This window comes from Pan troglodytes, chromosome 8 (assembly GCF_028858775.2).
Source record: "Pan troglodytes isolate AG18354 chromosome 8, NHGRI_mPanTro3-v2.0_pri, whole genome shotgun sequence".
NCBI lineage: Eukaryota > Metazoa > Chordata > Mammalia > Primates > Hominidae > Pan > Pan troglodytes.
Window position 1 is genome coordinate 27,781,499 of NC_072406.2, and position 25,710 is coordinate 27,807,208.

The window sequence follows — 25,710 nt, forward strand, 5'->3', positions numbered from 1 at the left end:
TTTCAGTGTAAGACAAATATCAAAGGTAATAGATCCAGTTTAAAAGGTGAATCCACTGTATGTATTATATTGATACCATCATTTTCAGGATCTACATTAAGAGGATTGTGATACATAATTAGTAATCTCAGGGTTTTTTCCCCCATATCTAAAATGTAGACAATACTTGTTTCTCTTTTAGTTCATCAGTTTCTCTTAGCAAAATAAATTAGGTTGGGCATTTAATGTTCTATTTACCATGGCTTAGCTTTGTTTCTGTTTTACAGTCATTTCCAGTAAGACTCTAAAAGGGGCAGAAAAATACTGATGTATTGACTACGTGCTAGCAAGATTAACCGAAGGTTTATATTCAATTCCTTTAAATGTTACTTTCCTTTTAAGATAGCTTATCATGGTTCATGCATTTGATACTACACTTGATCTTGGCCAAAAGGCCAAGGAGTGATGGTTCATGCATTTGAATATTAAAGGACAATTTGACATTTCGCTAGCATAATGTGGATGAATACTTCAGAAATTTTTGAGCATTGTCACTCACCAGGTACGTAAACATACTATATGGTAAGTACTGCCTAGAAATGCAAAGGAATTTTAGAATTCAGAGCTGATATTCATTGACCAAGTCTTTTATGCCTTTTGTATGTATTCATGTGCTTCTAATGAACCTGTCAGGTTGGTGTAAGGTAACAAGCTTAGACTGTTACGATAATGTCAACATGCCAAGATCACCCAGTGAACTTTTTAAAGTATTTAATCTTCGGCTTCAGGCAGACTTTTTAAAAAACTAGTTTATACTATTTAAACATTTAAGTCCTGGAACTCTTCTCCAAGATAAATGTGGCTGACTGCTGAGTGTCTTCTGTGCTATATCTTGGCATTTTGAAACTTCATGTTTCGGCTGGACACGGTAGCTGACGCCTGTAATCCCAGCACTTTGGGATGCCGAGGCGAGTGGATCACCAGAGGTCAGGAGTTCAAGACCAGTCTGACCAATATGGTGAAACCCTGTCTCTACTAAAAAAACAAAAATTAGCCAGGTGTGGCACACACCTGTAATCCCAGCTACTTGGGAGGCTGAGGCAGGAAAATCACTTGAACCCTGGAGGCTGAGGTTGCAGTGAGCTGAGATAGGGCCACTGCACTCCAGCCTGAGTGACAGAGCGAGACTCCATCTTGAAAAGTAAAAAATAAAAACTTCATGTTTCCTCTTGTAGTTTATGATTCTTGACTTAAAAACCAAGTAGCTGCTACAATTAACCCTGCTCATGTTTATACTCTTTTGGAGAGACATCAGAGCATAGCAGTTAAGATCATGGTCTCTGAAGCCACACTGCCTGTGTTTGAATTCTGCCTGTGCCTCATAGCTATGTGAACTAACCTCTGTGCCTTTGTCTCCTCATTTGTACATGGGGATTAGAAACGTATCTACCTCAAAGGGTGGTTGTGAAAATTAAAGGAGTTCATATAGTCTGTAAAAAACTTAAGAGCATGATCAGAGTAAGCACCAAATATAATTTCTGGTAATCACTATCAGTCAGTTTCTTGATCACATCTGTTGTAGTTGTCTTAGCCCAATTCATTCAGCCAGCATTTATAATGCCAGACTCACATATAAAACAAACGTAACAGTATGTAATATTAATGTGATTATAAAATACCAGGAATATATTCAGAGGAATGTTTACAGGCATTTTTTGAACAACCACTTTGGATCATAAGGTACACTGTTAAAAGTAAGTGTTAGTTAACAGTGAATATATACCAATGTGTATAGTTATGTGTATACTAACTCTGAGTCTTGTTACCCTAGTTAGTCTGGTGGATCCAATACTTTTTGGTCTGATTGCCATGCAGCATCATGATAATGCATATCGAGTGTTAGTTTAACTGATCTGCAAATTGTTTTAAGTGGTGTCTCTGCTTTTGCTTCCATAATCTATGAAATGTCAGAATAACAAAGTGTTCCTGAATATCTGTTAAAACTTGTTAAAAATCCTCATACAAAAGCCTAACACATTGATGGACTTCAAGAATGTTGAATGACTCACAGAATAACACATATACTTTAGTTTTTTTTTTTTATTTTTCTTGAGATGGGGTCTTGCTTTGTTGCCCAGGCTGGGCACAATCAGCTCACTGCAGTTTCAACCTCCTGGGCTCAATCCATCCTGCCACCTAAGCCTTCCAAGTAGCTAGGACTACAGGTGCACACCACCATGCTTGGCTAACATTTTGTAGAGACAGTGTCTCCCTGTGTGTTGCCCAGGCTGGACTCAAAACCCTGAGCTCAAGGGAGCCTCCCAAAGTACTGGGATTGCAGGCAGGAGTTACTGTGCCTGGCCACCATTTAATTCTTGAGCATTTTCTTTTATATTCTAATTGTCCGCTTCTAATTTTGCCACCATATTCACATCAAGGTTAAGTGATTTAACATCTTTGGGGATAAATAAGGTGCTGATTTTGTCTATAGCCATCGGTTTATCATACTAGATCCAAGTTTGTCAATTTAAATCAGGTGTGTTTATGAGCAAAGATATGATCATGCTGAATGTTCCATGTGTACTTCAGGAGATACATTCTGCTAGTTTGGGGTGGTGTGTTCTATAAATGTCAATTTAATCCAGTCGGCTTATGATTTTCAGTTCTATATTCTTACTGATTAATGTATATATACTAGTTCTGTTACTAAGGAGGGATGTTAAATTAATCCCTAGCTGTAATTGTGCATTAGTTTGTCTCTTTTCAGCTGTTCTAGCTTCATAAATTTTTGGAGCTGTTAGGTGCATATACGTTTAGGATTATTTTGTCTTCTTGGTGAACTAGACCTTTTATCATTAGGAAACTGTCCATATAACCACTCCATTTTTAATTGTTTACATGGTCTTTTTTCCATCCTTTTAACCTATCAGTCACTTGAATTGACTTTCTTTATAGACAGCAGTCACTGGGTTATGTTGGTTTTTTCCATGTCTCTTGTCATTGATGTGCTTAGACCATTTACATTTAATGTAATCATTGATACGTTTGGGTTTAGTTCTACCATTTTTTTTTCTTTTTTCTTTTTTTTCTTTTTTTTGAGACAGAGTTTTGCTCTTGTTGCCCAGGCTGGAGTGCAATGACACAATCTCAGCTCACTGCAACCACCACCTCCCAGGTTCAAGTGATTCTCCTGCCTTTGCCTCCTGAGTAGCTGGGATTACAGGCATGAGCCACCGTGCCTGGCCTTTTTCTTTTTTAAACAGGGTCTTGCTCTGTCACCCAGACTAGAGGTGCAGTGGCACAGTCATGGCTCACTGCAGCCTCAATCTCCTGGGCTCCAGTGATCCTCTCACCTCAGCCTCCAGAGTAGCCTACCACTATGCCTGGCTTTTTTTTTTTTTTTTTTGTAAGTAGAGACACATCTCACTGTGTTGGCCAGGCTGGTGTCGAACTCCTGGGCTCAAGCCATTGCCCACCTCAAAGTGCTGGGATTACAAGTGTGAGCCACCACACCCAACCAGGTTATTTGAACATTTTTAAGTACTATATTTTCTCTATTGTAATATTGACTGTCATCTCTGTGCAGGTTTTTTAGTGGTTGCTCTAGGTTGAAGCACTTTGAATTCTTAGGTATCTAAGAGTGAGCATTTTCTTTTTTTGACTGCTATACTCTCACCGGTTGCCAGCTTCTCATATAAATATTGTAAATGCTCTCGTTTAGGTAACTCAGCTTCTGGAGTTGAGGGAACTTCAAAATCAGAAGAGCTCTGGGAATCTGCATTTGTGCTAAGATTTAGCAAACGTTTTTCCTCGGGTATATGTGTCCCACTGCTTAGAGTAGTTGGTTCTCCAGTACTAGGAACTATTGTCACATCTTGATCTCTGCTTTTCAAATCAGAGTAAGTATCCTTTGGGCAAATTACATTTTGTTCCATGAGAGAGGCAGGAATATTCTCTTTGATTGTTGGTCTGTAGTCAACTTTGTCCAAAGAAGTAATATCCCCACTGTTTCTCTCTTGGGAAGATAACAAAACAGTATCAGATTGGCTGTCCCAGCCTTGACTTCCTTGTTCTGTTATGTGTGTTGACTGGGAAGAATTCTGGGAGGAGATGTGGGTTGATTCTCCATCAGAGTCACTGAAAAGCTTTGGTGACTGAGATCCCCCTGCCTCTGTGGAGGAAGGGAAGTTTTCCAAACTCTCATCTGTGATTTCATCATTTCTTTTAAAGAATACTTCCCACTGGGGTACATCCCCATCAGCCTTTTGCAGGTGAAGTACAGAGCCCAGATCTCCTTGCAGTGAAGCTGGGATTCCTACTTCTTCTTCACTTTCACTGTTGGATTCTTCACAATCTACAAAGTTCGTGAAACGAGAGCTCTGCATACACTCTGCTCTGCAGCATCCTGGGGTTTGTCTCAGTTTTTCAGGCTGCTTTTCTGATACTGCAGTCATTGAAAATACCTCAGGGTGAAAAGTTTCCTGGTACGGAACTTTGTGCCTTAAAGGTATTGGCAGAGGATCATCAAAGAGATAGTCATCTTCCTCCTCTGTGGGACAAACAAAACAGGTTTATAGGAAACAAGGCAAAGGGAGCCAATTTGTAGTATTTATCTATACTTTTAATTCTTGGAATTGCAAGGAATAGGGAGGCCACTCTTCTTCAAAGGGAAAAGATATTCTTGGGATATGCTGAGCAATTTAACTACAATCCTTCAACTTTTTATAATAAATGCCAGAGTATCAGTGGAGAATATAGAGCAGTCACTCTGCTCTATATATAAGCCTGGCTGATCATTACAATCATATGCAAAACTTCAAAAAAAGAAAAAAAAAAAAAAACAGGTTTCTGTATCTCATTCCAGACCTACTGAATCCCTGAAGAAGATAGGACCAAATAATTTGATTTTTAAGTTCTACAGCTGATTTCTGTTCATCAGCCAGGTTTGCAAAGCCTGTGTGCTCTGCAAATAGTAGATGCTCAGTGGGTTGGCTGACTTAGGAAAATTAAATTGCTTTTTATTAAGGTTTTTCTTCTGTGAGCATCTTATTGACATGTTTTATGCACAAGGTTGCAACAGGTTAAATCAACTTTAAAGCAAAATACTGAATAATCAACATGTGTCAAGAACTTAAAATTCAAAACGTTAATAAGCATGCTGTGTCAACAAATGTTCTTAAAATGAAAAAAGCCTTACTTGGAAAAACAAATATTTTCCCGTCTTGTAACAGTATCTAACCTAGGAAGAAAGTTAAATGCACCCGAGACTACTGTGTATGGCAACTTCTTGTTCTACTGCTGAATCTGGTGTTATAATAATCCACTTAAATGATGTGGCTAAACACTGCATTTTTAAGACACTAATATAAAGGACCATAGAGACCATTATCCAGCTCCCATGTTCCCAGTGTGAAGCTAGGCCCAGAGAAAAGGGTGTGCCAATACACACGACCCAACCTCATTCTTAAAGGTTCAGTGTTATGACTTGTAACTGATCTTAGGGCTTAAGGTCACTAAGATATCTAACGACTGTATTTGGAATCATCCTAGACTGCAGAATGTAGATTTTAAGCCAAAGATTATATGTATGTTTTAGGTCCCTCACTACTGTGCCAAAGTTGTTTTTTGAGTTTTATACAGTCACAGTTCAGCCTCTACCTCTCAGGCTCAGGAGATCCACCCCCATGGCCAGCTAAATTTTTTTAGAAAGTGTTTCCCCTTGTTGCCCAGGTTGGTTTTGAACTCCTGCACTCAGGCAATCCACCCCCTCGGCCTCCCAAATTGCTGGAATTAGAGGCATGAGCCACTTTGCCTAGCCCAAAATTACCTTTTTATGAAATATTTTTGTATGATCTCTAAGTTGAACAGTTCTGCATTCCAAATCAGTGACTATGCCTGATCCCAAAAGACATTTATCAAAAAGGAGTGTGGATTGGGTAGATGCATAAAAGGCACAAAAGATTAAAGGAAGAAAGGACTTTTGCTTCCAGGTAAGATGGAGTAACAGGGACTAGATTTATCCTCCCACTTGAAATAACCAAAAATCAGAAACTACCTCTCAAGAAAATGGACATCCAGCAATTAAGGACAATGACGTGAGAAATAAGACACAGATGAGTCCTATGATTGCCTGACTCCCTGCTTCATAACTGATTCCAGTCAGGGAGAGAACATCTGGATAGAGCCCATGGACATCCCTGATGTGAGGTGGAAATGGAACATTGAAGAAATAAATGTACCTGGAGTTTACAGAGCAGAAGACCAGAGAGGAGAGTGCTGCACAGAAACTCTGAAAAGCTGCAGAGGCGTCCCCACCACGTGTTCAGTGCGCTAAGCAGCATGTGCTTGTAAGGAAACTACCTGCAGCCAGGCAACGAATCACTCAAACAAAAGGAAAGAAAGTGCCCAGAACTCACCGTGCCAGGAACAGTGCCTTGTCCTGGTCCCAACAGCCAGAGTGGAAAACCTCATGATCCATGGGCATTTGTAAAAGAACCAAGAAGAGCCTTGCCTCAGTAGTGGGGAAAATTAACCATATACTAAATGCTACTCTGGTCCTGCATAACAAAGGTAAAAGACATGAAAAGATCAAACTATAAACATGCTAACCACATGCCAGAACAAAGCTCAAGAATGTTTTTAGAAATCCCAAAATTATGCAGGACCTAAAAAGGTAAAATTCAGAAAGTATGGCATTCAAAAACGAATTATCAGAAATTCAAGAAGCAGGAAAATACAGTCAAAACTGACTGTAAAATTATGTAACATGGGAGTCAATTTTCATGATCTTGGATCAAACAATAGTTTCTTAGATATGACACCAAAGCATATGCAATAAAAGAAAAAAATAGACAAATTTAACTTAAAACCTTTACGCTTCAAGACACCATCAAGAAGGTGAAAAGACAAGTCTGAGAAAATATTTCCTAATCATGTCAGATAAAGGACTGATACCAGACTTTAACTCTTACAACTCAATACAAAGGTCAATAATCCAGTTGAAATGGGGGCAAAAGATCAGAATAGACATTTCACCGAAGAAGTTACATAAATGGCCAATAAGCACATGAAAGAAAGCTCAACATGAGTCATTAGAGAAATGCAAATCAAAACTGCAGGGTACCACCATACACTAGGATGGCTATACTAAAAAAGACGGAAGTGTTAGCTAATATGTGAGGGAACTGGAATCTTTACATATTGCCGGAGAGAATGTAAAATGTATTCAGTGTGGGAACGTTTGGCAGTTCCTTGAAGTGCCAAACAGATTGACCATATGTTATGAACTGAATGCTTCCTGTCAAAATTCATATGTGGAAGCCCTAAAGCCAGTGTGGCTGTTATCTAGAGATGGACCTCTAAGGAAATAATTAAACCATCATAAGGCTGGAGACTTGATCTGCCTAAGTGCTAGAATTACAGGCTTGAGCCACTGTGCCCGGCCTAATTTTTATTTTATTTTTTTTTTAAGCAGAGACAAGTTTTCACCATGTTGGCCAGGTTGGTCTTGAACTCCTGATCTCAGGTGATCCATCCGCCTCGGCCTCCTGAAGTGCTGGGATTATAGGCGTGAGCCACTATGCCTGGCCTCCTGTTTAAGCTACCTAGTATGTGTTATTTTCTTAGGGCAGCCCAAGCAAACTATATGACTCCAAAATTCTACCCCCCACAAGAAATAAAACCCAACAGAAAGATACGTAAAGACTTGTACACAAATTTTCATAGCATTATTATTTAAAAAGGAGAAGCAACCCAGATGTCCATCAACTGGTGAGTGGATAAAATGTTGTATGCCTGTACAATTGAATATTGGTTGGCAATAAAAAGGTATGAAATACTGATATATGCCACAGTATAGATGTACCTTGAAAACATAATGCAAAATAAAAGCCAGGCACAAAATAGCACATGGTGTATAATTTCTTTTTTTTCTTTTTGAGACAGAGTCTCGCTCTGTCGCCCACACTGGAGTGCAGTGGTGTGATCTCACTGCAAGCTCTGCCTCCTGGGTTCACGCCATTCTGCCTCAGCTGCCCTAATAGCTGGGACTACAGGTGCCTGCCACCACACCTGGCTAATTTTTTGTGTTTTTAGTAGAGACAGGGTTTCACCGTGTTAGCCAGGATGGTCTCGATCTCTCTGACCTCATGATCCACCTGCCTTGGCCTCCCAAAGTGCTGGGATTACAGGCGTGAGCCACTGTGCCTGGCCAATAGCTGGGACTACAGGCGCCCGCCACCACACCTGGCTAATTTTTTGTGTTTTTAGTAGAGACGGGGTTTCACTGTGTTAGCCAGGATGGTCTCGATCTCTCTGACCTCATGATCCACCTGCCTTGGCCTCCCAAAGTGCTGGGATTACAGGCGCGAGCCACTGTGCCTGGCCATATGAGTTCTCTTATATGAAGTGTCCAGAAAACACAAATCTATAGAGACAAACCATAGATTAGTTGTGGCCTAAGGCTGGGAATAGTAATGGGGAGTGACTGGAAATAGACATAAAGTTTCTTTTTTGGGTAACAAAAATGTTCCAAAATTAGATAGTGGGGATGATTGTACAATTCTGTTATACTAACAATCGTGGAATTGTTCACCTATAATGGATGAATTTATGGTATATCAATTATACTTCAATAAAGCTTAAAAAATAATTTTGTATTGTGGAGTTTATAAAGTTTATAACAGAGAATGTATGACAATAACAGCACAGACTGGGAGAAGAGGAATGGAAATATACTGCTGGAACATTCCTATACCATACTTGGAGTAATATATCATTTATCTTTTCACTCTGATATGTTAAAGATGTATACGGTCAGTCCTCTGTATCCACAGGTTCCACATCTGTAGATTTGACTGACCACAGATGAAACATATTTGGAAAAAAGCAAAAATTAAAATACAAAAAACACAAAAATTGATACAGTATAACAACTAGTTACCAAGCATTTACACTGTATTAGGTATAAGTAATCCAGAGATGATTTTAAGTATATGGGAGGATATGTGTAGGTTATATGCAAATGTAACACCATTTAATATGACTTGAGCATCTGCAGATTTTGGTACTCTTGGGGGGGTCCTGGAACCAATCCCCCAAGGATACTAAGGGATGACTGCATTATAAGCCACTAAAATAAGAAATCAGTGAGTTACACAGCCAATAACCCAACAAGAGATTAAACAGAATCAGTCAGTAATTACTTGACCTGAAAGAAGGCCAAAAAAGAATAAAGAACAAATGGAACAAATAGCAAGAGGATAAACTTAAACCTGACCATATCAATGGGTACCATTAAACTAAGTGGACTAAGCACTGCAATTAAAGGCCAGAAAATACCAGGTTGGCCACAAAAACATCCAACAACATACTGCTTACAAGAAACCCACTTTAAATATAAAGACTAGTTAAAAATACAGAGATGGAAAAGGATACATCAAGCCAATATTAATGAGAAGAAATTCAAGTGGCTCTAGTAAAGTAGATTGTAGAACTAAGAATGTTACCAGGGGATAGACTCATTTCCTAAAGATAAAGGTATCAATCCCTCAAGAGGATATAAGAATCTTAAACTTGTGTATACCTATTAATAGTGCCTCAAATAGATGAAGCAACTGCCAATAGAACTAATCAAGGCAAAATAGGCAAGTCCACAATTACAACTGGAGATTTCAACACCCCTCTCTGGCAATAATTGATAGAACAAGAATGTAGAAGACCTGAACAACATTGTCAACTAACTTAGCCTAATTGACATTTATAGAACACTTCATCCAACAACAGTAGTACATATATTTCTTTGAAGTACACATTAAACATTTACCAGGTTTAATGTGTAAATTGGTCCACAATTGATGGTCCGTAAATATTCTGGACCATAAATCTCAAAAGTACAAGGCCAGGTGTGGTGGCTCACGCCTGTAATCCCAACATTTTGGGAGGCAGGTGGATCACCTGAGGTCAGGAGTTTGAGACCAGCCTGGCCAACATGGCAAAACCCTGTGGCTACTAAAAATACAAAACATTAGCCAGGTATGGTGGCGTGAGCCTGTAATTCCAGCTACTTCGGATGCTGACACAGGAGAATCACTTGAACCTGGGAGGCAGAGGTTGCAATGAGCCAAGATTGTGTGACTGCACTCCAGCCTGGGCAACAGAGAGAATCCGTCTCATTAAAAAAAAAAAAAAAATCATACAAAGTATGTTCTCTAACCACAATGACATTAATTTAGATAACAGAATGATCCCTGGGAAGTCCTCCAAAATTCAGAAACTAGTAACAAATTTCTAAATAACCCATGTGTCAAAGAAAAAAAGTCAAAGGAAAAATTTAAAAATGTTTTGAATGACAAAACAAGACAAATTTATGGGATGCTGCTAAAGAGGGAAAATTATAGCACTAAATGCCTACATTAGAAAATAAAGTCTCAAATCAACGACCTCAGCTTCCGTATTAAGAAACTTAAAAATGAAAAGCAAATGAAATTCCAAGTAAGCAGATAAAATAAAGATCAGAGTGGAATTCAATGAAATAGAAAACTACCCCATGCCAAAAAAACAAAAAAGAGAGAAAATGAAAATAAAACCAAAAACTTCTTATTTGAGAAGATCAGTAAAACTGGTAAACCTCTAGCTAGACTAATCAAGAAAAAAATGAGAGAAGACACAAACTACTAATATCAGGAGCAAGAGGGTTAATATCAGTAGATTCTACAGATAGTAAAATAATAAACATTAAGAACAAGTTTATGCCAAAAAATTAAGCAACATGGACAGATTCAAGTTACCAAAGTTAACTCAATTAAAAAAAGATAACCTGAATAGTCCTGTGCCTATTAGAGAAATCACATTTGTAGTTAAAAAAAAAAAAAATCCTTCCCGCAAAGAAAACTCCTTTCCCACCCAGATGGCTTCACTCGTAAATTCTACCAGTCATTTAAGAAAGATATAATGCCAATCCTTGAAAAATTTTTCCAGAGACTGAGAATAAACACCTCACAACAATGAGGCCAGCAGTATCCTGATACCAAAACCACACAATTACAAGGAAAAGACAAAACTCCAGATCAATATCCCTTCTGAATGTAAATGAGAAAATTCTTACCATAATACTTAAAAAGGATAATAGGCCATGACTAAGTGGGATTAGAGAAATGCAAGTTTGGTTTAACACTCAAAAGTCAGTGTATGTCACCATATTAACAGAGTATAAAGAAAAACAATATGATCATCTCAATAAATACAGAAAAAGCGTTAGACAAAACCCATTATCCATTGTTGACATCTCTCCACCTACCAAGAACAGAAGGGAAGTAATTCTGCTTGACACAAAGCCTATACTTATCATTATACTTAATGGTGAAAGAATGAACTTAATGGTGAAACAATGAATGCTTTCTCCTTGAGATTGGGAACAAGGCAGTGACACCCACTCTTGCCACTTGTTTCACACTGTAGTGGTAGTCTAGACAATAAAGAGAAAAACATCCTGGCTGAAAAGGAAGAAGCAAAACTGTCTATATACACAAACAATGATAATCTTATATAGAAACCGCAATGGAATCTACAAGAAAAGGCACTAGAACTGATACTTGAGATTAGCAAGGTTGCAGGACACAAGATCAAAAATCAATTGCACAGGTTGCATTGCATATCCCTAATCCAAAAGTCTGACATCTGAACTACAAAGGAAATCCTTATTGCAGCATTTTAGATTTTCTGATTAAAGAGGTTCAACCATTAAATGCAAATGCAAATGTTCCAAAATTCAAAAAAGTCCAAAATCCAAAACACTTCTGGTCCCAAGCATTTTGAATAAGGGACACTCAGCCTATATTTCTATATACTAACAACAATCAATCAGGAATTGAAACTTAAAAAATAATACCATGTGCAACAGTATCCCCCAAAATGAAATACTTAGGGATTGATTTACACAGACTTACACGCTGGAAATCATAAAACACTGCTGAGAGAAATTAGAGAAGACTTAAGTAAACTGAGAGGTATACCATGTTCATGGATCTGAAAATTCAGTATTGTTAAGATGCCAGTTCTTGCCAAATTGATCAACAGATTTAAAACAATCCTCATCAAAACCTCAGGAGAGAACATTTTTGTACAAATTGGCATATGATTCTAAAATTCATATGGAAATGCAGAGGACCTAGGATAACCAAAACAACTTTGAAAATGAACAAGGCTGGAGAACTTAAAGCACCTGACTTCAAGATTTACAAAGCTACAGTAATCGAGATGGGTGATATTGGTGTCAATATAGAGATTATGAAACATAAGAGAGAATCCAGAAAATAATCTCCACATATCTTGTAAATTGACTCTCAAGAAAAGTGCTAAAGCAATTCAGTGAATTAAGATAGTGTTTCCAACAAATGGTTTAAGAACATTTGGATATCCATACAGACACACACACAAAATTACCTGGGATCTACATTTGAACCATATTTTTAAAAACAAAAATGAATCACAGATCTAAATGTAAAACCTAAAATTGTAACAACTTCTAGCAGAAAACAGGAGAAAATATTTATGCCTTTGGGTCAAAGATTTCTTAGATATGATACAAAAAAAAAAAGTAAAAATTGATAAATTCACTTAATCAAAATTTAAAATTTCTGCTCTTCAAAATACTCTGCTAAAAAGATTGAAAAGATTACCTACAGAGTAGAAGAAAATCTTTGTATACACCTGATATATTTTTAAAAAAAAAACAAAACAAAACTTGTATCCAGAAACTTAGGAAAACTTAGTAATATGATGGGTGCAGTGGCTCATGCATGTAATTCCAGCACTTTAGGAGGCCAAGGCAGGCAGATTGCTTGAGCTCAGCAGTCTGAGACCAGCTTGGGCAACATGGTGAAACTCCATGTCTACAAAAAATATGAAAATTAGCCAGGCATGGTGGCATGTGCCTGTACTACTTGGGAGGCTGAAGTGGGAGGATCACTTGAGCTTGGGAGGTTGAGGTTGCAGTGAGCTGTGATCGTGCCACTGTACTCCAGGCTGGGTGACAGCAAGACTCTGTCTCAAAACAAAACAAACCCAACAATTTAAAAACGAGTAAAGATTTGAATTAGACACTTCACCAATGAAGATACATGGATGGCAAATACGCACATGAAAAGATGCACAACCTTGCTAGTCATTAGAGAAATGCAAATTAAAACCACAAAGAGCTATCACTGCACACCTATTAGGATATTTAAAATTAAAAAGTCTAACCATACCAAGTATTGGCAACGATGTGGAGCAACCGAACTCTCATACACTTCTCCTGGGAACACAAAATGGTCAAACCACTTTGGAAAACATTTTGGCAGTTTCTTAAAGATACAGCTACCATATGACCCATTCTTAGGTGTGAAAGCCTACGTCCATACAAAAGTTTGTACATGAATGTTCATAGCAGCTTTCTTTTTAATAAGAAAGACACTGGAAACAACCCAAAAATACATCAACAGGTGAATGGATCAGCAACTTGTAGTATATCCCTGAGGTGGCCTACTCCTTATCAATAAAAGAGGGTGAACTATTGATACATGCAACAACATGAATGAATCTCTGATGCACTGAGTAAAATAACCCAGACGTACTATATGATTCTATTTATATGAAATTCTAGAACATGCAAACTATAGTGACAGAAGGCAGATCAGTGGCTGCCTTGGCATGGGTGAGAACAGGAGGGAATTACAAAGGGGCATAAGAAAACTTGAAGGTGATAATTTCAGTATCTTAATTGTAGTCATGGTTTCTCAAGTATATGCATATACAAAACATTTATCAAATTGTACACCTTACATGTGCAGTTTATATCAATTATACCTCAGGAAAGCTGTTTTTAAAAAAAAAGAAAAAGAAAAAAACCTTAGTAAATTTGTAAGGATTAGAGGATGCATTACATAATAGAGTTAACATCTGAAATTAATGGAACTGTTTTTCTAAAACCTTTTAATTATTGAAACAAAAACAAATGTGGTTTTTTTGGGGCACCAGTAATAGGCTTACTATATCAGCCTTGGAATTGTCATCTAAATGTTTTAAAATTAGATTCTCCATGAGCAGAAATGCAGAAGCAGAGATGAGACAGGCCTAGATTAGAATCCCAGGCCCATCACTTACTTCTTGCTAGTCCTTAGGGACTTAAGTCTCTAAACTTCAGTTTCCTCATCATTATAATTGGGATGGTACCCCTTGTAAGTTTGTTTAGAGGCTTATCTATAACATATGTAAGGGACCTAGCACAATACCTGCCATTAATAGGTATTCAAAAAATAGTATCATCATTATCTCGTGTGTTTTGGTCAAGTATTTACTGCATGGCAGAGTAACTGACTTTCCACCAAAGGAATGAAAATCAAGAATCCTAACCATGAAATAGGGCTGCTGGAAAGCCCCAGAGCTTTGCTCAGAATCTAACGTTCTGATTACTACTGCAGAGCTTACCTCTGTCCTTCACTAGAAAAATCAAAGGAGCAATGAAAGAAGGTACAAAGTATAGAGAAAAATCCTTCTGTATAAACACTACTGATCAATTTGATCAGAAATGATGATGAGAAAAGTCTATTATCAGCATTTACTAGTATCTTAAGAAAATGTTCAAGGATAACAAACCAGCCTCTCTATGTCCTAAGAAAATGTTCAAGGATAACAAACCAGCCTCTCTTTATGGCCTCTACTGATCTTAGGGTGTATTTCCAGAAAGCTGAGAACACCACACACGATGGCACCGTTTTCACCACTTGTTTTAACCCAGAGAAGGAGAGCAGACTCCTGATTTTACAGGCTGAAGACAGGAAGGCAAAGTACTTCCTGAGACCATGTGTCAAGTCTGACCTGTGGTGGGTCCCAGGTCCACTCTGCCCAAGGCCACTTCCCCCAGACCCAAGCTCCCTGGAAAGCAGTGTTTGCAGGGAGCCCACCCCTCTGAACCCAGGACCATTTTTCTTACCTGAGTCTCGGTGAACTGTTCTAGCTCTCTTCAGTTTTCCCAGTGGTTTATACTTTGGCTCCGTACTTTGGGAAGACCGGCATAAAGGCTTTAAGCTGAAATGAATCAGAATATTTGATTTTTCTTTTTGAGGAAGTTGTTAGAAGGTAGACATCATTGATAGTGTTACAGAATTTTTGGGGATTTTTTTTAAATTTCTTGGATCCCTGTGTTTTTAACAAAATCTTGACCATAAGGGAAATCACACAACTACTCTGGAGGATTGAAAAGCAGTTCTAAAATGATTTCATAGTTAAAAATCACTTTGACGTAATAAAGTGGCAAATATAAGCAATTAAATGCAACCTGGTTGATGTTTTATCTTATTGTTACATCAGTAGACTAAGGCAAAACTTAGATCTTTGCTCTTGGAATGCAAAAAAAGCAGGTCCCTATCCTGAAAACCTATGAATACAGTGACATCCTCTGGCATTCGGGATACAATATAACTAGCTGCTTCTCCTGCCCTGTTCAGTAGGGTTTACTTATATCTCACAGGAATCTCCACAAATTTATCTTGTCATTCTAGGTCCTTAGGCTGAAAGCTAAGACAAAGTGGAGATAAAATACAAAAAGGCAGAGAAATAAGATTTGAAGACGTCCTACCCCTTTCGAAGGCCTCACTGCCAACTGCCTCCTCCTGGCAGATTCCGGGAAGCCTTTAGGATGATCTACAACATACCATTTGAACAGGGCCATGAGGTGCCCAACCTGAAACTTCTTTACAGCCACCCCCATTTTACGTCCTCACCCCTGTTCCCACAGCTGTTCTCTGGATCCATCCCCTTCAGCCTTTCCAGGAGTTCTGATCCATTACTGTGTCTCTTTACATCATTTCAGCTATTCTCCTGGGTTAACTTTTCAAAGTAAGGTCGTCTTCCCCCACCTACCTACATTGTCTGCTAGAATTGAAGGATGGGGGCCGGGTGCGGTGGCTCATGCCTGGAATCCCAGCACTTTGGGAGGCCAAGGCGGGTGGATCATTTGAGGTCAGGAATTCAAGACCAGCCTGGCCAACATGGTAAGACCCCCTCTCTATTAAAAATACAAATATTAGCCATGTGTGGTGGTGGGCGCCTGGAATCGCAACTACTCACAAGGCTTGAGGCAGGAAAATCGCTTGAACCCAAGAGGTGGAGTTTGCAGTGAGCCGAGGTTGCACCACTGCACTCCAGCCTGGGTGACAGAGCCAGACTCTGTCTCAAAAAAAATAAAAAAAAAAAAATAAAAGATGCAGGATAAGGAATGAATATGCATTTTAACAAGCACCTCGGCTGGGCACGGTGGCTCACACCTGTAATCCCAGCACTTTGGGAGGCCTAGGTGGGCAGATCATGAGAGGTCAGGAGATCAAGACCATCCTGGCTAACATGGTGAAACCCCGTCTCTACTAAAAATACAAAAAATTAGCCGGGCGTGGTCGCGGGCGCCTGTAGTCCCAGCTACTCGGGAGGCTGAGGCAGGAGAATGGTGTGAACCTGGGATGGGGAGCTTGCAGTGAGCCAAGATCGCGCCACTGCACTCCAACCTGGGTGACAGAGCGAGACTCCATCTCAAAAAAAGAAAAAAAAAAAAAAAACAAGCACCTCAAGTGATTCCTAAACACATCCAAGTTTATGTATATTCAAGTTTAGTTCTACAGGCATATTTAAGTCTCAGCTATTTTAAGATCAAGCCTCCTGATTCTGTTGCCTCCTGTTGCCATCTTGTCTCTAACTTTCCCTTCACTGTCAAACTTTTTATATAGTCTGTCCTCAGTATTTTCCATTTCCTCACTTTTTACCCATTTTTCAACTGAAATCTGGCTTGTAACTCACAAGTCTACTGAATTGCTCTCACTGAGCACACACAAATGACCTAATTACCAAGGAAACGGGACACCTGGTACTCCCCATATTATTTGACTTCTCAAGACACTCCATGGGCACCCTCTGCTTACCCTTCCCTTTGCTCTCATCCCGCTGTCTGGGCCACTCTCTCCATCTTGGCCCAGCTCCTCCTCCTTCACTTCTCCCTTGAATGTGCTGCCCAGGGTTCTGGCCTCAGCTCTATGATCCCTCCTCCCACTCCTGGTGACTTCTTTTCTCATGGTTTTAGTTCTCACCTGCACTGCCAACTCCAATTCTGTGTCTCCAACCCAGACCTCTCTCCAGAGATTCTCCATCCTCCTTTCCATCGACATCTGCAAGCCTGGTCCTGTATGTCCTCATCGGGGTCTGCGAAGCAGATTCCCTGACACGGGGCCTCATTCCTTCTGCACCCATTGAGCTTGTGTGCTGCCTTTGCACCCGGCCTCTCCGTGAGACTGGAGCTCTGCTAGGACAGGGTGTGTCTTAGGCAAATTGGAACCCAAGCTCCATTCCCACCATATGGCTGGCACTAAAGAAATCATTCATGGGCCGGGTGCAGTGGCTCATGCCTGTAATCCCAACACTTTGGGAGGCTGAGACAGGTGGATCACTTGAGCTCGGGAGTTCGAGACCATCCTGGTCAACATGGCAAAACCTTGTCTCTACTAAAAATACAAAAATTAGCCGGGCATGATGGCATGCACCTGTAGTCACAGCTACTTGGGAGGCTGAGGCAGGAGAATCGTTTGAACCCAGGAGGTGGAGGTTGCAGTGAGCCGAGATCACGCCACTGTACTCCAGCCTGGGTGACAGAGGGAGACCCTGTCTAAAAAAAAAAAAAAAAATCATTCATGAATGCATAAATGAAACCCAAAGAAGAGGTAAGAAAATGGCAATACTGTAGTAAAAGACATCCATGAATACGATTGCACCTCTCCTTTGGCTTCAGTTATCCATTCAGTAGACACTTGACGACCTACTTGGCATGGTGCTAGGTGCTTTTCTTACACTATCTCCCTGTATCATCTCTTTCTTTTTTAAGAAGACCAACAAGTAGGCATCAATATTCCTATTTTGCTGATTCAGAATGACTGGCTCAGAAAAGTGATCTGGCCAAGCTCACACTGCACTGTTAGTAAGTGGCGGAGCTGAGTTGCAACCCAGGAGAAGCTGACAACACTACCTATACCTTCTGCCACACTGTGGAACTAAAGGAAACACTCCAGGAAAAAATGGAAATGAGTATCAGTTCAGAAATGTCCCAAAACAAACAGATTCTAGACTTGTAAACATTCAGGCAAACTCTCCTTTGTGTCCTAGCCAAGAGCCACCAAGGGGGACACCAAGTCCCACAACCAGTGACTACTCACATTTCGACAACTTTATCCATAGTTGTGCCAACTGGAATGACATTTGGATATGCGTTCACAGGACAGAGGTAGCTCAAGAAATCTTTAATCTAGAAAAAGGAAAATCACATGGATCAATGATCTCTACGATGAAACAGGTTGTTAGGGGAGATAAAGGGAGGCTGGGGAAAGAGAAGCAGAACTCTCTAATGGCTGTGGTTCTCAATGCTGGCTGCACGTGGGGATCACCAGGGACCTCTTGGGAAAAAAATATCCAATGCCTGGGCCTCACTCCCAAAGATCTCCTGAACACTGAGTACTAGTGGGCCTAGAAATCAGTACATTTAAATATTCCCCAGGTGATTCTGATCCACAGTAAGAGCTGAGAATCACCAATGGGACTCAAAGATTTTTTTTTTTCTTTTTTTTAATATATTGCTTTCCTTGTCCAAGAAGGTCAGTTGCTTATGTTTAACAAATCCCTTTTCAAATAAGTTAGAATTTAGCTGGGCATTAACTATAATATACACAAAAACCCAAGAATTGCATTTCTTAGCTGGGCACAGTGGTACATGTCTGTGATCCCAGCTACTCAAGGCTGAGGCAGGAGGATTGCTTAAGCCCAGGGATTTGAGGCCAGCCTGGGCAACAAAGAGAGACCTCATCTCCAAAAAAGAACAACAAAAGAATTGCACTTATTTACTCCTACAAATAATCATTAACGATGCCAAGAGAATTACACCTTTGAGGTTACTTGATTTGTTCAAATGGTTCATGCTCATTGGGCAGAACACCATGCAATGGTCACTGATTCCAGGGAAGGATCCAAACACTGCCCATTGTACCTTGGTGTTGGAGTCACCAAGGAAAACACAATGCAGTCAAGCACTGGAGGGAGCAATGCTTCACTTACTGAGAAAAGACCAAGCAAGATCAAATCCAACAATGTGCACTGGTCTCCAGTAACCAGCGTGTCTCTCCCTGCAGCCAACACAGGGCAACCTGCCTACATGCAACCCTCTCCTGCCACACAGGAAGGAACCCCCATCATGCTGTCTGAAATAAGGACAGCTGGGGTGTGCCTGAGGGCCATTGACACACAGGCTTAAGTAGAACAAAGGGACACACATCAAGTACGAAGCAGAGAAAGATGTTTCCACACAAGGCACTGAGCTGCCGCAGGCTGTGTGCTCACGCTAACGGGAGTGCTTGCTCTCTCTCACTCGCGTGCGCTCTCTCTCAATAAGGAAGTGTCCCATTCTTATGTGGCCAGTGAGGGTTGAAAGACTGTGCACATAGACTGCCTCTCCCAATGATTAATTCTAAACAAACAATTACATGCAAAAACTTCATGAATACCTTGACTTTTTGCAAAGTTCAGAATGCTAAACAGAGGAACTCTGTCACTATTCCTCAAAACATCTCTACAACCTAGAGGAACTTCAGCTTTGTCTCTTATTAGACATTGGTGAGCTTGTGATCTCAGTCAAGTTACCTAATGTCTCTAATTTTAGATTCTTCATTTAAAAGTATAAATGAGATTATGCATGTGAAGTGCTTAGCTTGGTATCTGGTGAAACAGTCAATAAAATCATCCAGGCCGGGCGCGGTGGCTCACACCTGTAATTCCAGCACTTTGGGAGGCCGAGCCGGGTGGATCACAAGGTCAGGAGTTCGAGACCAACCTGGCTAACACGGTGAAACCCCGTCTCTACTAAAAATACAAAAAATTAGCTGGGCGTGGTGGTGGGCGCCGTAGTCCCAGCTACTCAAGAAGTTGAGGCAGGAGAATGGTGTGAACCCGGGAGGCGGAGGTTGCAGTGAGCCGAGATCGCGCCACTGCACTCCAGCCTGGGCAATAAAGCGAGAGTCCATCTCAAAAAAATAAATAAATAAAAATTTAAAAATTTAAAAAAAAATCATCCATTACTAAGTTGATAATGAGAACACAAAGACTTTTATGCCCTTCTGCAAATGGACAGACTAGAACCCAATGTAATTATTAGTATCCCACCAAACTGAAAGAGGCAGGAACCCAAGAATTGCCAATAACTCTACATAAAAATAAAAGGGCTACTTTAAGACAAGGGAAAGGCAGGAAGATCTATTCTTTAAATAGTTTTCACAAACAGTATCTTTTGTACCTTCACAGGAGGCATGCAAATAGAAACCATTACCTGCCCGCCCAACACCGATTTGATTTACACAAAGCTGAGGCTGGTAGAAATCTGAGACTTTTGAAGGGAATAAAGGATTAAAAAAAAAAAAAAAAAAAAAAGTCAAGTCAAGCCTATACCAGAAATGGTTCACTACTACTTCTCAGAGATGAAATGGCCCCAAGGAGATAAGAGACACCCAATAAAGGAGCACCCCCTCTCATTTATATAAGTTGACTCCCTTTTATCAAATGCCTGCCTTAAAATAAGGCATCAATACAGCCAGTTCTCTTTATTCACAGTAGTTATACTCTATAAATTATAGTCACCATAAATGATGAATTAGCAAATACTGAGCCATTGCTGCTAGGGAAAATACAGGGTTCCTGCCATCCTTTGGTGACATCGTTTTCACCAGCCAATTAATACATAACCTTGTTTTATGTGTGTTTCTGTTGAAAGACACCTCATTTAATAGATACTTTGATCCATTAACATTGAACTCATGGTCAATAGCCCTATAACCCATGCCTATCTAACATACATATTTTCTCTAGAAGCCACATTACAGTCCTCCCGTGCTTAGGAACACTGGATAGGACTTCAGTATTATGACTGGTCACCATTTAAATAAGATCACCAACAAAAAGCACAAAAATATGAAAAACATGGCACTTAATAGATGGCAAAAAGGAAACTTTCGATATGGTTTGGCTGCGTCCCTACCCAAATTTCATCTTGAACTGTAGCTTCCATCATCCCCATGTGTCGGAGGGACCAGTGGGAGGCAATTTAATCACGGGGGTGGCTACCTCCATACTGTTCTAATGACAGTTCTCATGAGAGCTGATGGTTTTATAAGGGGCTTTTCCCCACCTTCACTCTGCACTTCTTGCTGCCGCCATGTGAAGAAGGATGTGTTTGCTATGATTGTAAATTTCCTGAGGCCTCCCCAGCCCTGCGGAACTATGAGTCAATTAAACCTCTTTCCTTTATAAATTACCCATCTCGGGCATGTCCTTAGAGCAGCAGGAGAACAGACTGATACACTTGTTGACAGAGTAAGAGCTGAAAGAAGGCAGAGCGTTGCCTTGTTCTACCTGAGCCGAGAACGTGCACGTCAGGTGACTCAAAATTTTCACCACTCTCCACAAGTCCACAAAGGATCACAAAAGCACTGTAAATATTGATACTGAGGTCACAGGTCAGTTTCAGTGAGTAGGCCAACACATAAAAATAGAATCCATGAAGCCAGGTGCAGTGACTTACACGTGTAACCCAGCACTTTGGGAGGCCAAGGCAGACGGATTACCTGACGTCAGTTCAAAACCAGCCTGGCCAATGTGGTAAAACCCTGTCTCTGCTAAAAATACAAAAATTTTAGCTGGGCATGGTGGTGGGCACCTGTAGTCCCAGCTATTCAGGAGGCTGAGGCAGGAGAATCACTTGAACCCAGGAGGCAGAGGTTGCAGTGAGCCGAGAACACACCACTGTACCCCAACCTGGGCGACAGAGTAAAACACTGTCTCAACCAAAAAAAAAAAAAAAAAAAAAAGGAATCCATGAATAATGAGGATCAACTGCATTTAGGAAAAAAAAACTAAAAGGAAATGAAACTTACATAGAAACAGAGATGCTTCTGAGAGTCAGGGGACTACCTGTCAACTACCAAGGCTGCAGAACACTGAGCAATAAGGGTTATGAGTATATGGGATCCTCTTACCTCACTGTAGGAGGAGTGAAAAGAAAAACAAGCTCTGTATGAACTCTCTCCAGTCCTAAAGGGAAGTGAAAACACAAAATAAAAAGATCACTGAGCAAAACTAAAACTAAGCAAAGCTGGCCCTTCTCATTTAGGCTATTCTAGCATGAAACCACTCTAATGGGCTCGCTTCAGCAGCAAGTGTCCTGAAATCACCCTAAATCAGGAATTTCTTCTTGGGATAGCAGAGAACCTTTTCCAGAAGTGGAAACCTGTTGTAGACCGCGTGTGGTGGCTCACGCCTATAATCCCAGCACTTTGGGAGGCCGACGCATACGGATTGCCTGAGCTCAGGAGTTCAAGACCAGCCTAGCAAACATAGTGAGACTCTGTCTCTACTGAAAACACAAAAAGTTAGCTCGGCATGGTGGTAGTACACGCCTGTAATCCCAGCTAACAGTGAGGCTGAGGCAGGAGAATCACTTGAACCGGGAGGCAGAGGCTGCAGTGAGCTGAGATCACACCACTTCACTCCAGCCTGAGTGACAGAGTGAGATTCTTTCTCCACACAAAAAAAAAGAAGGGAGGGAGGGAGGGAGGGAGGGACCTCTTGCAGAAATTTTAAACAACCAAAGTTAAGGAAATGTTGCTGAAATATTGTGATCATGATAGTCACTCCTCTGCTCCACCAAGGGTTCTGTTCTGTATGACATCAATTTGTTACTCTAAGCCAAGCACTCAGATGCCTTCAGTCTCCAACCATCTCATCAACCTACCCAGAGGGAACCTCAGGATACACCAGCTGATGGGAGTGTAACTGGTTTGGGAGTAGCATCCCCTCCATTTAAATAAAACTTAAATTTAAGAAATTAATTATAATATATAATTATATTCTTGGGCTTAGGCTAGACTGTGCTTAAATGAAATTAAATCAGACAATTTACTCAAAGTTTCTCTCAGAAGACCTATGACATTGCTTTCTTACCTCACAATTACATTTGTTTTTCTGCTCCTTTCTCCAAACCACATGGTGGATGGCTTAATGCTGATTATGTGGAGTGGAATTCTATTTCTGGAAGTAATTCCACAGGGTAATTTGCTCCACTGAAAATATTCCTCTGCCTAAAAAAGATAAAAAGCATAGAAAAACAGTTCCACATTTTCTACAAATCTGTTGTAGGCAGACTCTCAAAAACAAAAGTAGAAAAGTTTCCAGACACGAAAAAAAAAAAAAAAAAAAAAAAAAAACAGCAGCAAAACAATGTAGACATGAAGAAACAATCAGATAATTCCAAATTGGGGAATATTGTGCAAAACAACTGGGCTGGACTCTTCAAAACCATCAATGTGAAGACAAGCAAAAGGCTAGACAAACGATCTATATATCAAAGGAGACCCTTTAGACCTGACTGAACGCAATGCACGACCCTCAAATAAATCCTGGATGCCCCTGTCCCCCTATTCTACAAGCTATAAAGCACACTATGGGAAGAACTGGGGACATCTGAACATGGAGTGTGTAACAGCTAATAGTACTATATGAACACAAAATGTCCTGAGGAAGGGTATTGTACTGTGGTTATACAGGAAAATGTTCTTATTCTCAAGAGCCACAGGCTGAAGGATTTGGGGTGACGTACCATGGAGTCTGTAACTACTCTCAATTGGTTTGGAGTCGGGAGTTGGTTATACGTACAGAGACAGAGGAAGAGAGGTGCAAAGTGGTGGCAACGCAGCAAATCCAAACGAAGGGTGTATGGTTTTTTTTTTTTTTTTTTTTTTTTTAAGACAGAGTCTCGCTTTGTCACTCAGGCTGGAGTGTGGTGGTGCCATCTCAACTCACTAAAACCTCTGCCTTCTGGGTTCAAGCAAGTCTCATGTGTCATCCTCCCAAGTAGCTGAAATTATAGGCACACACCACCACACCCAGCTAAATTTTCTATTTTTAGTTACAGGATTTCACCATGTTGCCTGGGCTGGTCTCGAACTCCTGACCTCAAGAGATCTGCCCGCCTTGGCCTCCTAAACTGTTGGAATTACAGGCGAGAGCCACTGGGCCCAGACCCTTGTACCAGTCTTACAACTTTACTGTTTAAAAAGTTTTCAGGGCCGGGTGTGGTGGCTTATGCCTATAATCCCAGCACTCTGGGAGGCTGAGGCAGGTGGATCACTTGAGGTCAGGAGTCCAAGACCAGTCTGACCAACATGGTGAAACTCTGTCTCTACTAAAAATACAAAACTAGCCAGGCATGGTGGCGCATGCCTGTAATCCCAGCTACTTGGGAGGCTGAGGCGGGAGAATCGCTTGAACCCGGGAGGTGGAGAATGCAGTGAGCCCAGATTGCGCCACTGCACTCCAGCCTGGGCAACGGAGCGAAACTCTATCTCAAAAAACCATTTTTTTTTAATTAAAAAAAAAAAAAGATTTCAGCCTGGGCAATATAGTGGGATTCCATCTCTACAAAAAAATGTAAAACTTAGCCAAGTGGGTGGTACACAACTGCAGTCCCAGCTATTCAGGAGGCCGAGGCAGGAAGATCACTTGAGCCTGGGGGGTCGAGGCTACAGTGAGCAATGATGGCACCACTGCACTCCAGCCTGGGTGACAGAGCAAGACTCTATAAAATAAATTCATTAATTCAAATTAAAAAGTTTTCAAAATAAATTTGGAGGGAAAAAAACTAACAAATACAAGTGTTTTCAAAAGGTTGAAAAAAAAATGGGACAACTTTTCCAAAGTCATTATTTTGAAATCCAGAACCTTCCAAACCATTAACGTTCCATCCCACTCAAATTTCTTTGGGGTGCCTTTGGTGCTGTTTCTTAGGAAGCTGCAGATTAGAGTTAAGAGTGGACTCTATGAGCTGTGGACCTACCTGTTAATATTCTAAAGGGGTGCGTGACCTAAAAAATCTTTTAAGCAGCTAGAAATAGCATCTCAAGGAAAGTAGCCCTGACAGCAAAGGAATTACTAACTAAGCTACTTTGTGGGATGTGAGAAAATTCACAGCAAAAAGAAATTTGCCAATTCAAAGATTTATGGGCAAGGGGCCCAATACTATGAGTCCAACAGAAAAAGGGACAAAAAGGTGTATGTTTTATTTATTTACTTGAGACGGGGTTTCACTCTGTCACCCAGGCTGGAGTGCAGTGGTAAAATCTTGGCTTACTGCAACCTCCACCTCCCAAACTCAAGCAATTCTCCCACCTCAGCTTCGTAAGTATCTGGGACTCCAGGCATGCACCACCACACTCAGCACTTTTTTTTTTTTTTTTTTTTTTTTTTTGTATTTTTTGTAGTGACGGGGTTTCACCACGTTACCCAGGCTGGTCTCGAACTCCTAGACTCAAGCGATCCACCTGCCTTGGCCTCCCAAAGTGCTGGGATTACAGATGTGAGCCACTAAGTTTATGGGTTTTGTTTGTTTTTTTTGAGGCAGAGTCTTGCTCTGTCACCCAGACTGGAGTGCAGTGGTGCCATCTTGGCTCACTGCAACCTCCACCTCCTAGGTTCAAGTGATTCTCATGCCTCAGCCTCCCTAGTAGCTAGGGCTACAGGCACACACCATCATGCCCAGCTAATTTTTTTATTTTTACTAGAGACGGGGTTTTGCCACACTGAGCAGACTGGTTTCGAACTGCTGACCTCAAGTGATCCGCACGC

The 25,710-nt window shown here is 40.6% G+C and overlaps 1 protein-coding gene across 11 annotated transcripts in view; it reads right to left on the reverse strand.

The window, feature by feature from the left end:
• Nucleotides 1-25,710, reverse strand: part of DCLRE1C (DNA cross-link repair 1C) — a 54,885-nt gene that overhangs the window by 5,695 nt on the left and 23,480 nt on the right. For 10 of the 11 annotated variants that reach the window (XM_063780480.1, XM_024346218.3, XM_063780484.1 and 7 more), the window contains 5 exons: nt 23,032-23,168; nt 22,068-22,122; nt 18,210-18,298; nt 14,951-15,045; nt 2,062-4,528 (listed from right to left, as the gene is read on the reverse strand). In XM_063780480.1, coding sequence (XP_063636550.1) covers nt 3,606-4,528; nt 14,951-15,045; nt 18,210-18,298; nt 22,068-22,122; nt 23,032-23,168 — 1,299 coding nt within the window. In that variant the 3' untranslated portion in view covers nt 2,062-3,605. Of the gene's footprint in view, nt 1-2,061; nt 4,529-14,950; nt 15,046-18,209; nt 18,299-22,067; nt 22,123-23,031; nt 23,169-25,710 lie in introns of those variants that run through there. The other variant, XM_024346227.3, reaches the window with a different exon arrangement.